General features: G+C 41.7%; 1 long non-coding RNA gene and 1 gene segment (V, D, J or C); one reads left to right on the top strand and one right to left on the bottom strand.

The window, feature by feature from the left end:
* Positions 1 to 1,599: 1,599 nt before the first annotated feature.
* Positions 1,600 to 3,407, bottom strand: LOC144324650 (uncharacterized). Its single transcript, XR_013390083.1, has 3 exons — positions 3,313 to 3,407; positions 2,539 to 2,650; positions 1,600 to 1,690 (listed from the first exon to the last, which is right to left on the bottom strand). It is a non-coding gene; the product is annotated as an uncharacterized LOC144324650 (long non-coding RNA).
* Positions 3,408 to 10,634: 7,227 nt separating this feature from the next.
* On the top strand, positions 10,635 to 11,484 carry LOC144281368 (immunoglobulin kappa variable 2D-29-like). The segment is given in 2 exon segments: positions 10,635 to 10,787; positions 11,153 to 11,484. Coding segments are annotated over 2 exon segments (381 nt in total).
* Positions 11,485 to 13,139: the final 1,655 nt, after the last annotated feature.

Below are 13,139 nucleotides of genomic sequence, written 5' to 3'. Positions count from 1 at the left end.
TGGCACAAAAACAGACACATAGATCAATGGAACAAAATAGAAAATCCAGAAGTGGACTCTCAACTCTAAGGTCAACTAATATTTGACAAAGCAGGAAAGACTATCCACTGGAAAAAGGACAGTCTCTTCAATACATGGTGCTGGGAAAATTGGAAAGCCACACATAGAAGAATGAAACTAGACCATTCTCTTACACGATACACAAAGATAAACTCAAAATGGATGAAAGATCTAAATGGGAGACAAGATTCCATCAAAATCCTAGAGGAGAACACAAGCAACACCCTTTTTGAACTTGGCCACAGCAACTTCTTGCAAGATACATCCACGAAGGCAAAGGAAACAAAAACAAAAAATGAATTATTGGGACTTCATCAAGATAAAAAGCTTCTGTACAGTAAAAGAAACTGTCAACAAAACTACAAGACAGGGCAGCCCTGGTGGCTTAGCGGTTTAGCTACCCCATCACCCGGGGTGTGATCCTAGAGACCCGGGAAGTCCCACATCGGGCTCCCCGAATATAGCCTGCTTCTCCCTCTGCCTGTGTCTCTGCCTCTGTCTCTCTGTGGGTCTCTCGTGAATAAATAAATCTTTTAAAAAAAACTACAAGACAACCTACAGAATTGGAGAAGATATTTGCAAATGACATATCAGATTAAGGGCTAGTATCCAAGATCTATAAAAGACTTATTAAACTCAACAGCAAAGAAACAAACAATCCAATCATGAAATGGGCAAAAGACATGAACAGAAATCTCACAGAGGAAGACATAGACATGGCCAACAAGCACATGAGAAAATGCTCCACATCACCAGCCATAAGGGAAATACAAATCACAACCACAATGAGATCCCACCTTACACCAGTGAGAATGGGGAAAATTAACAAGACAGGAAACAACAAATGTTGGAGAGGATGTGGAGAAAGGGGAACCCTCTTGCACTGTTGGTGGGAATGTGAACGGGTGCAGCCACTCTGGAAAACTGTGTGGAGGTTCCTCGAAGAGTTAAAAACAGATTTGCCCTACGACCCAGCAATTGCACTCCTCGGGATTTACCCCAAAGATACAGATGCAGTGAAACACCGGGACACCTGCCCCCCATTGTTTATAGCAGCAATGTCCACAATAGCCAAACTGTGGAAGGAGCCTCGGTGTCCATCAAAGACGAATGGATAAAGAAGATGTGGTCTATGTATACAATGGAATATTACTCAGCCATTAGAAACAACAAATACCTACCATTTGCTTCAACATGGATGGAACTGGAGGGTGTTATACTGAGTGAAATAAATCAATCTGAGAAGGACAAACATTATATGGTCTCATTCTTTGGGGGAAAATAAAAAATAGTGAAAGGGATGGAGGGGAAAAGAGAGAAAATGAGTGGGAAATATCAGTGAAGATGACACAACATGAGAGACTCCTAACTCTGGGAAATGAACAAGGGGTAGTGGGAGGGGAGGTGGGCGGGGGTATGGGGTGACTGGGTAATGGGCACTGAGGGGGGCATTTGACAGGACGAAAACTAGGTGATAGGCTCTATGTTGGAATATTGAATTCCAATTTAAAAACTGAAAGAAAAAAAAAACAAGCTCGCCTTTTATCAGAAAGAACTCCCATCTGCAATAGTCAGGACACAGGCTTCTGTGTTTGTCTCATCTTCACCAAAGCTCTGTAGTTTGACCTGTCTGGCTTGATAAAAATTATAGGTCAAAGTCTACAGAATGTATAACAGCATCACACTTCCCACCCCACACACTCTGACCCCAGAATAATGGGCTCACAGTTGCACCAAAAAGAGAATCTTCTCAAGGGACACAAATCACACACTGGCTTCCACTTTTTTGGACCCAGATGAACAGCCTCTCACACAAAGACAACAGTGCCATAATATCCACCTGCAAAACTCCTTGCTAATTCAGTTGATGGTGCTTAGATTAGAGACCTCTAGAGCCCTGTTCCCCACCTGGACCTCACAGAGTTTCTGCTTACATCCCTTACAAATGTTATTCTTTCTGTGAAGTTGTGGCGTCCAGCTTTGCTGGGGTCAGTTTTATTGTCCAGGGTACAAAATAGAGTAATAAACATGTAGAGACGCGGATTCCTGTTTGGAACTAAGAATACTCCTTGTTCAGTGTACAGGTCATACTGGAAAATTTCAAAGCCTTTACTGTCAAGAAATAATGTTTCTAAGATTTTGCATTTTCGAGATATTTTAGATAATTTTAAGAAATTATGAGGCAAGCAACCAAGCAGAAAAAAACCTTTTAAGTTTTCATGTTAAGTTTTGCAGCAAATAGTAATATTCCAAATTCAAACATTCTAAAGAATAATTTTGAAAAAAAAAACATTTCAAAACTGATATACAATAAAATAAAAACCATGACAGATGAATAATTTGCACCATATTACTACACACTGAGCTTTCACATAAAAAATGTGTATTTGATTTTTTTTGTAGTACAGTTAGTTGACAAATAGTGTTAAATAATGTGTTTCTTTATTTAACATGGGTTATGAATATTTTGACACTCACCTTAACATTTATAATATTGTCTTATATTTTCCTTTTTGTCTTCATAGTGACATTTTTCATTATTGTGGCTTGTCTTTCTGAATTCATTCACTAGCAACGTTCATTAGGGAGGCTGGAATTTTCAAGAGGAAGAATCAGGATTGCTTTGGCTAACTTATAACATCAAGGAAAGAAAACATGAGAAAAAGAAAATAAAGTGACAAGTAAGAAATTATGGTATTTGGGCTATTATACTCTTACTTCTATCTCTTGTCATGAGCAACTGAGACTCTCCGCAGAGTTCAGGATTTGCTCTCCATAGCATTTTTACACAATAGCTATTCCACTCTCAGTACAAAATCTTACTCTTGGAAGATTTCCTAGGAGATACAGAGCCTGAGCTTTTCTGCGTAATCACACCTGGAATTGTATTTATCAGTTATTTTTCAATTCAGTATGACTTTGGCTTTTAATTACCTGAGATTCAAAGAACTATAAACTCTATGCTTCAGTTTCTCCAGGATTTTGTTTGAGGACAGTGACTTTAGTTGGGAGGTAATTTGAAGTTGACACAATTTTCATGAATGACTCAATATGACATAACCTCAAGCAGACACATGAAGAATCATCAGTATGTCTCTATTGTACTGAAGGGTCTCATATATAACACATGACATGTGTGTGTCTGTCAATCGATCAATAGATCTATCTATCTTTATCTGAGGAATGGAGAGAAATATGACAGGATACACTCCAAACTGTAAAAAAGGGGTTACCACAAATCATACTCATTACCTGAAGCCTAAAATTCTGTCTTTCTTCTTTCATATTCTCTACCATGTGACTCGTAGTTCTCTTCCTGTAAGTGAGAGAATCTTCCTACTTGGCAGGTTATTTGCTTTCAACTTCTCATAGAGCATAATTCAGAAGGTCCCAGGGTGATTTTATTTTAAATCATTATTAAACAGTCTTAAACCATCAGCCTGGAAACAGGAGACCCCATAGACTCTAGAACATCTCCAGTTCTTCCCGTGATTTGGAGATCCTCCGCCACTCAGCTGCAATTGGGAGTGTCAGCTGTTTCCCCCGGGACCTTCCTGCAGACAGGAATTCAAGCAGAAGGGCCATTCACCTGCCAGAAATGGACACTGGCCACTACACCTTCACGTCTCTGCTGGTTTCACAGGAGGGCAGGACTCTGAGCACTGTCTTCCCACAGATCCTGACTTTCTCAGTTCGATGCTCTCCTTCTGCTCAGATGATGTTCACTGGTACTGTTCTTTTTCATCACTCTGAGGAAACTACAGATACATCTGAGTTGTTCTTCAGGCTCCTGACAACTGACCATTTATCTTGATGTGGAGAGGAACATTTTGCCTCCTTCCTAAGTGTCATGGAACTGCTCAGAGGAGAACATTTGTTGTGTCATTCTGTTGAGTCAAACTGTGGTGTACCATTTGGATAGATTTTAGTGGTCATTTCAGTTCAGATGTTTCTGTGTGTGTGTGTGTGTGTGTGTGAGTGTGTGTGTGTGTGTGTGTGTGTGTGTGTGTGTGTGTTCTGGAGAAAGAATTAACTACTTAAATAATTTGGGGACAATGTGTCACCCCCGTATGGGGAAAAATGAGTTTGATTGTCTTACTTCATACATGAAACTCACTTTTCAAAACACGACTTTAAACTTACAGAAGAAAATAATGAGATATGAGTACAGGGTAGGAAGATCAGATCCAGGAAAGCATATCTCGCTCTCATTCTCTTTTCTTCTGATCATGGAAACAATCCTAAGAGCATTAATTTCCAAACCCCTCCATTATACAATGATTAGGTCACTGTAAAATGAAACAAAAGAAAATTTAAAAGCCACAATCTAGGAGCCTTCCACATCAATATTTTATGAGAATCATCAGGGAGTATCCACTGGGAAATAAGGAAACAGCAGTCTGGAAAATGACCTGGAACCTTGCTTTGGAGAGAAATATAAAGGGAGGAAACCAAGTATATTGGCTCTAATCTTAAAGGAAAACATAGAAAAGTGCTTGAACATGTAATTCTAATAAAAACCCCCATCTTCATAAAATCAGAGCATTGCCTCCAAAATCTGGGGAGGCAGCCTAGGGCAGCTAATCACCCTCAGAGGAGGTTTGTGTGAGAACTGCAGCTCTGTGGGACAAGGGTCAGTGCTGCAGATAGGAACACTTGCAGCCATATCAGGCTGACGTCCAGGCTGGGAAGAAATCCACATCGTGTCCACTGTCCTTGAACCCACAGGAGAACCTAGAGGTCAGAGTGGGAGTTAGATAGGATGCAAGGCTTTAGAACCTGCTTGAATTCCCCCAGCCTCTGAAACAATGGTGGTCCTCCAGAATTTCTGATTTATGTCTGTGACATACGAGAAAATATAGAGATTGGTCTCTGCTCCCAGCCCCTGACAGAGCTCCTAAAACGCTTATAATTTCCTAGGAGATAAAAGCTCTAGAGAATCTTTCATTCTGTGAAATTGCCCCTGAATGGGCTCCAGGATGGGCACTGGTCACCAGAAAGACCAAGCCATGATTAGAACCATGGAATTTGCTGCCCCATTTCCCATCCAGTAAGGGGAGAGGAGCTTGACACATAGATAATAATCGATCATGTCTAGGTAAGCAAGCCTCCACGAGTCTCAAGAGTGCAAGGTTTAGAGAGCTTCCACACAGATGAACAATCCACAGAGAGAAAGAGATGCACTCCATCTCCACAAGGACAGAAGCTGCTGTACACAGGACCCTCCCAGACCTCACCCTATGTATCTCCATCTAGCTCTTCATCTGTATCTTGATCATATCCTTGAATAAACTGGTAAACAGGGATCCCTGGGTGGCGCAGCGGTTCGGCGCCTGCCTTTGGCCCAGGGCGCGATCCTGGAGACCCGGGATCGAATCCCACATCAGGCTCCCGGTGCATGGAGCCTGCTTCTCCCTCTGCCTGTGTCTCTGCCTCTCTCTCTCTGTGTGACTATCATAAATAAATAAAAAAAAATTAATAAACTGGTAAACATAAATAGGTGTTTCTCTCAGTTCTGTGAGCTCCTCTAGCAAAGCATCACACATGTGGAGGGAAGCCTGGGAACCCCCTCCTAAAAATGGTATTGGGAGCGGTCCCTTCATCTCTCCCATCAGACAAGGAGACCCTGATGGGCTAGTCCTTCTCAACCTCGGGCCTCCAGGCCACCTTGAAGTGCTGCAGGCAGCTGCTGTGGAGGATGAAGTATGGACATGAAAGCCAACTGGGAACAGACCCACATCCAAGAGGCTGTGGTCCTTGGGAAACTCCATCATGAAATTGCATATGGGGTCGTCAACACATCTGGTCAGGGACAGCCACCTGGCTTATATGGACCGGAGCCTCTCCTCTACCGGGTGGTTCTTTGTACCCAGTCTCTGCAAGAGTGGTGACACCTCCACAGTCTACAGGCGTTTTGGCATTCTCCTTAAATACCCACATGGGATGGATATAGCCCCAAGGTTGAAATCTTCCCTGAAACAAGAGAAACATCTCTTTCTCTCCTGTAACAAAGTTAAAAACTTTCTCTAATATAAAACACATTTCTAGAGTAATGGCAAAAATAAAGTTATAGACTCTTCATACTTTCAAGAAAGAGCAAAAATAAAACAAACTGGGGATATCTGTGGAGAAATTAGGAACAATTATGAAAAGTCAGCTTCTCTGAAGGTGGATCAAGAATGAATAAAGGTACAGCAGGGGGTAAAAGATAAAATCCTGCATAAGGGCCTGGCCCATGTGCCCCAATTTGTATCCTCTCTGGAGACCTACCAGTTCTGGGTCCCTCTGGGGGATCGGCTTAGGCTTTGGTTGTCCTGCATCCCTGCTCAACTCCCTCATGTGCCCAATCTTGCTTTAGAGACGCTGATCTCAAGAACATTCCTCAACCACTGTCCCCATGCTACCTTACACATGAATCTGCTTTCCAGGGAATGATGCCTGGAACCAGGGATGTCAGTGAGTAGCACAGACCAGCTTGTCATACTAACTTTCATAGGCAGAAGGTGTACAATTTCCACAATATACAAGGACAGAATGTTGTCAGAAAGAGGCATCTGTGGCAGTAGATGCTTAAGCACATATTAGTAGAAATTAAGTCAATGTGCAGACTCTTAGTGTATATTTTGTCTCTGTAACTGCAAAACTCTAGGTCAGGGGAGCTGAAGCCTAAAGTCACTGCTTCTGATTCAGGTCCTAGACCTAAGCCAGTTAAAGTCTCAAGCTCATTGATTGAAGGGAAGGCCAGGTCTCACATGAAGGACACTGATGTTTTGTCACAGATTCATCAAGAAAATTTTGCCTCCTTTTTTTCCCTAAGGAACTCAAGGATTGGGGCCTGAGCGAAAAATGCTTCCTCTCCTCCCTGATGAGAACACTCATAAACAGAGAACAGGGCTTTGGAATATCTAGATCGTTGAAGCCCAATGGTTGAGAAGTAACTTGTAAAGTCAGAAGATCAACACATTCACAGGTGTATGAATCAGGTTATTTATCTGTACAGATTATCCCCCAGTGGTGACCATTTACAAATATTTAGAAAAGGTGACCCATTTCAATCACAAGTCCCAAGAATCTACTCAACAGAACTGAAGCTGGGGATGCTCCCTCTGCTGGATGTCTTGATCTCAGTTCTCGCACAAAAAAAAGCTCGCCCCTAGGTGTCCATTGAAAGATGAATGGATAAAGAAGCTGTGGTCTATGTATACAATGGAATATTACTCAGCCATTAGAAACGACAAATAGGGATCCCTGAGTGGCGCAGCGGTTTGGCGCCTGCCTTTGGCCCAGGGCGCGATCCCGGAGACCCGGGATCGAATCCCACGTCGGGCTCCCGGTGCATGGAGCCTGCTTCTCCCTCTGCCTGTGTCTCTGTCTCTCTCTCTCTCTCTCTCTCTGTGACTATCATAAATAAATAAATAAATAAAAATTAAAAAAAAAAAAAAGAAACGACAAATACCCACCATTTGTTTCAACAGGGATGGAACTGGAGGGTGTTATGCTGAGTGAAATAAGTCATTCAGAGGACAAACATTATATGGTCTCATTCATTTGGGGAATATAAAAAATAGGGAAAGCGATGGAGGGGAAGAGAGAGAAAATGAGTGGGAAATATCAGTGATGGTGACAGAACACGAGAGACTTTAACTCTGGGAAACGAACAAGGGGTAGTGGGAGGGGATGTGGGCAGGGGGATGGGGTGACTGGGTGACGGGCACTGAGGGGGGACTTGATAGGATGAGAACTGGGTGATATGCTATCTGACGGCAAATTGAGTCCCAATAAAAAAATTTAAAAAAAAAAAAAGCTCGCCTTTTATCAGAAAGAACTTCCATTTAGGTTAGTCAGGAAACAAGCTTCTGTGTTTGTCTCATCTGCACCAAAGCACCATAGTTTGAGCATCTGGCTTGATAAAATTTATAGGTCAAAGTCTACAGAATGTATAACAGCATCACAATTCCCACCCCACACACTCTGATCCCAGGATAATGGGTTCACAGTTGCACCAACAAGAGAATCTTCTCAAGGTACACAAATCACACCCTGACTTCCACTTTTATGGACCCAGATGAACAGCCTCCTGCACAGAGACAAAAGTGCCATAAAATCCACCTGCAAAACTCCTTGCTAATTCAGTTGATGGTGCTTAGATTAGAGACCTCTAGAGCCCTGTTCCCCACCTGGACCTCACAGAGTTTCTGCTTACATCCCTTACAAATGCTATTCTTTCTGTGAAGTTGTAGCGTCCAGCTTTGCTGGGGTCAGTTTTATTGTCCAGGGTACAAAATAGAGTGTAAACATGTAGAGACGTGGATTCCTGTTTGGAACTAAGAATACTCCTTGTTCAGTGTACAGGTCATACTGGAAAATTTCAAAGCCATTACTGTCAAGAAATAATCTTTCTAAGATTTTGCATTTTCGAGATATTTTAGATAATTTTTAAAAATTATGAGACAGGCAACCAAGCAGAAAAGACTTTTTAAGTTTTCATGTTAATTTCTGTAGCAAATAGTAATATTCCAAATTCAAACATTCTAAAGAATAATTTGGAAAAATATTTTCAAAACCGATATACAGTAAGTAAAAAAAAACCATGACAGATGAATAATTTGCAGCCATATTTCCACACGCTGAGCTTTCACATAAAAATGTGTAATGTGATTCGTTTTTGAAGTACAGTTGAGAAATAGTGTTACACAATGTGATTCTTCACTTAACATGGGTTATGAATATTTTGACACTCACCTTAACATTTATAATAATGTCTTGTATTATCCTTTTTGTCTTTGTCCTGATATTTTTCATTATTGTGGCTTATCTTTCTGAATTCATTCACTAATAGGATTCATTAGGAAGACTGAAATTTTTTTTTAATTGGAGTTCAATTTGCCAACATATAGCATAACATCCAATGCTCATCCCATCAAGTGCCCCTCTCAGTGCCAGTCACCCAGTCACCCCCACCCCCTGCCCACCTCCCTTTCCACCACCTCTTGTTCAATTCCCTGAATTAGGAGTCTCTCATGTTCTGTTACCCTCACTGATATTTTCTCTCATTTTCTCTCCTTTCCCCTTTATTCCCTTTCACTATTTTTTATATTCCCAAAATGAATGAGACCATATAATGTTTGTCCTTCTCTGTTTGACTTATTTCACTCAGCATAATACCCTCCAGTCCCATCCAACTCGAAGCAAATGGTGGGTATTTCTCATTTCTAATGGCCAAGTAATGTTCCATTGTATACACAGACCACAGCTTCTTTATTCATTCAATTCGATGGACACCTAGACTCCTTCCACAGTCTGGCTATTGTGGACATTGAGGCTGAAAATTTAAAGAGGAAGATTCAGGATTGCATTGGCTAGCTTATAACATGGATCAAGGAAGAAAACATAAGAAAAAGTAAATAAAGTGACACCTAAGAAATTATGGGACTTGGGCTATTATACTCCTATCTCAATTTGTCGTGAGCACCTGGGACTCTCCACAGAGTTCAGGATTTGCTCTCCACAGCATTTTTACACAATAGCTATTCCACTCTCAGTACAAAATCTTACTCTTGGAAGATATCCTAGGAGATACAGAGCCTGAGCTTTTCTGTGTAATCACACCTGGAATTGTATTTATCAGTTATTTTTCAATTCAGTATGACTTTGGCTTTTAATTACCTGAGACTCAGTAGAACTACAAACTCTATGCTTTCAGTTTCTCCAGGATTTTGTTTGAGGACAGTGACTTTAATTGGGAGGTAACTTGAGGTTGACACAATTCTCACAAATATCTCAATATGATAACGTCAAGCAGACACATGAAGAATCATCAGGTTCTGTCACTGTTGTAATGAAGGGTCTCATATATACCACATGGCATGTGTGTGTGTCTATCGATCGATCAATCAATCGATCTATCTTTAACTGGGGAAGGAGAGAGAAGTGTGACAAGATACACTCCAGACAGTAAAAAAGGGTTACCACAAATCATACTCATTACATGAAGCATAAAATACGGTCGTCTTCCCTATTCTCTTCCATGTGATTATTAGTTCTCTTCCTGTAAGTGAGAGAATCTTCCTCCTTGACAGGGTGTTTTTACTTTCATCTTCTCATAGAGCATAATTCACAGGGTCCCAGGGTGAGTTTATTTTAAATCATTGTTAGACAGTCTTAAACCATCAGCCTGGAAACAGGAGACCCCATAGACCCTAGAACTATCTCCAGTTCTTCCCGTGATTTGGAGATCCTCCGCCACTCAGCTGTAGTTGGGAGTGTCAGCTGTTTCCCCTGGGACCTTAGCAGACAGGAATCCAAGCAGGAGGGCCTTTCACCTGCCAGAAATGGACACTGGCCACTACACCTTCACGTCTCTGCTGGTTTCACAGAAGGGCAGGACTCTGAGCACTGTCTTCCCACAGATCTTGACTTCCTCCGTTCGATCCTTCTTCCTACTCAGGCAGTAAAGAATTTGTCTCTGTTAGCTTTCCTCCCAGCACAGAAGACCTTTTAAGCTACTACACTGGCAGGAGAGGGACCTGCACCAGCCTGTGCCTCTTTCCACTCTGCCACACCCACCAGGGGATTTGCATATTGTCCCCTGGGGAGGACCTTCCCTTGAAAGTCTGAGATAAAGGTCAGCTCTAGGCTTGTCTTTACTTACTAGGGCTCCTCAGCTCAGCTTCTCAAGATGAGGTTCCCTTCTCAGCTCCTGGGGCTGCTGATGCTCTGGATCCCAGGTAAGGACAATGCGGGGATGAGGAAAGACATGGGAGTGCGGATGGTCAGCTCCCCTGGTGCTGCTTTTCTCCCTGTGTATTCTGTGCATGCGGGAGATTGCCCTCCAACGAGGAGAATTTAATTTTTAGACCTGTGAAAATTAAGAAGAAAGTAAAAGATACGAAGAACGGTACTTTAGTGAGATGCTAAAGAAGAAAGAAGCCACTCTGTCTTGCTCTCTTGGGTTTTCCATGATAATTGAATACATTTAAAATATAAAACAAAACACAAAATATGATTTAGCCTAAAATGTAAAAAACTCAAATTAATAGAAATGTTTTATACTGTTTCTAACACAACTTGTACTTATCTCTCGCTACTTTAGGATCCAGTGGGGATATTGTCATGACACAGACCCCACCGTCCCTGTCCGTCAGCCCTGGAGAGACGGCCTCCATCTCCTGCAAGGCCAGTCAGAGCCTCCTGCACAGTAATGGGAACACCTATTTGTATTGGTTCCGACAGAAGCCAGGCCAGTCTCCAGAGGGCCTGATCTATAGGGTGTCCAACCGCTTCACTGGCGTGTCAGACAGGTTCAGTGGCAGCGGGTCAGGGACAGATTTCACCCTGAGAATCAGCAGAGTGGAGGCTGACGATGCTGGAGTTTATTACTGCGGGCAAAATTTACAGTTTCCTTCCACAGTGGTTCAGCCCTGAACACAAACCTCTCTGTTTGGCCTGTCACCACTGCCCAATGTGTTCCTTGAGTGGGGAGCAGGCGCCGCAGAGTGTCTGAGTTGGCGTCAGTGGCAGATGTTGGAGAACCCAGGGCAGTAATGTGCAGCTGAGTGCTCTGGCCCATGTTACAGCCCCATGAGCTGCAGCAGCCTTCGCGGGGCAGAAGCAGCTCAAGAACGGAGGTGATGCAAGTGCTCTCTGAGCAACAGGCTGGAGGGAGAGCTCACTTGTATCTCATCCCCACCCCTCTCTCCTTGTGCTTGGTTATTACATTTAGAGAGCCTGAGAGTCAGAAAATTGAGGCATATTTGTGACAATCCAAGTCAAATACATTTTGACACAAACAAAATTGTTATAGTTTTTTGACAGGAGATATTCAGTACCGTTCAGTATTCATTTTTTTCCCCAGTCTCTGAATTTCTTCTTTCTCATTACACTAATTGCTCTATTACTGTGTTCTCTGGATAGCATTATATGTGCTATCCCCACAGGAAATATGGCTGAGAACAATTAGTACAATTGTTTGTTAAAGCACTTTATTTATTATACAAATAAACTTTGTAAATTCAAGCAGATATGAGGTCCTAATTCTGTTAAAAAGTAGTGATACACACACACTCACACACACACACACACACACACACACACCTCACATACTTATTTATATACACTGGAATATTACTCTGCCATAAAAAAGACATCTTGTTATTTGCAACAACATGAAAAGTCACAGAGAGTCTAATGTTAAGTGGAATAAGTCAGACAAAGAAAGACAGATACCATACGATTTCATTTATATGTAGAATCTAGAAACCAAACAAACAAACAAGAACCCCAGAACAGAAGGCAAAAAGACCCATGAATACAGAGAACACACTGGTGGTGGCAAGACGGAAAGAGGATCAGAGGATGGAAAAAATTCATGAAGGAGAGTGGGAGGTATATGGAATGAACAAAAGCTAGTCACACGGATGAAAGGTACAGCACAGGGAATATAATCAAGGATTTCGTAATAGCGTTGTGTAGGGATAGATGGTAATTACACTTGTGGTGACATAACATGACATAGACATGTCAAATCACACCTAAACCAACATAGCACTGTGTTCCAAATATACTTCAGTAACAAAACAACATACACACACAAAGAACTTAAATCGAGAAGTTTTATATTTGCCTCAACTACCTTTATCTGAGACAAAATAAAGGAATCTCACAGTGGGTCCTGAGAATACAAAACAACCTGAAAGGTGTAGACCATAGAATGTAATTCATATACCACAGCTAGGGTAGAGAGTGGTGTGAAAGTTTTTCCCCAAAAGTAACATTTTAACACCAGATAGCCTAAATACTCTTTTGGAAATGACAAATTTGGTACTATTTTGAAAATGGTTTCAAGCACTAGACAGATACATTATTTTTTACAGATGTGGTCTTACCTGAAAAGGAATCTGAATTTATATTCTGTTCAAATGTGTGCTTTGAGTAGATCTCAATTAAAACAATCCTCAAAAATTTTATCTGTCCTTATCTAAAAGCATATCCATTACCTGTCCATTTCACCTATTCATCCCTCGTCCCCTCTAGCCCCTGGCAACCGCTCAACACTTTGCTGTTTCTATGGACCGTAGACT

This window comes from Canis aureus, chromosome 12 (assembly GCF_053574225.1).
Source record: "Canis aureus isolate CA01 chromosome 12, VMU_Caureus_v.1.0, whole genome shotgun sequence".
Lineage (NCBI taxonomy): Eukaryota > Metazoa > Chordata > Mammalia > Carnivora > Canidae > Canis > Canis aureus.
Note: the sequence above shows the minus strand (reverse complement) of the source record. Positions and strands in the feature narration are given on the sequence as shown.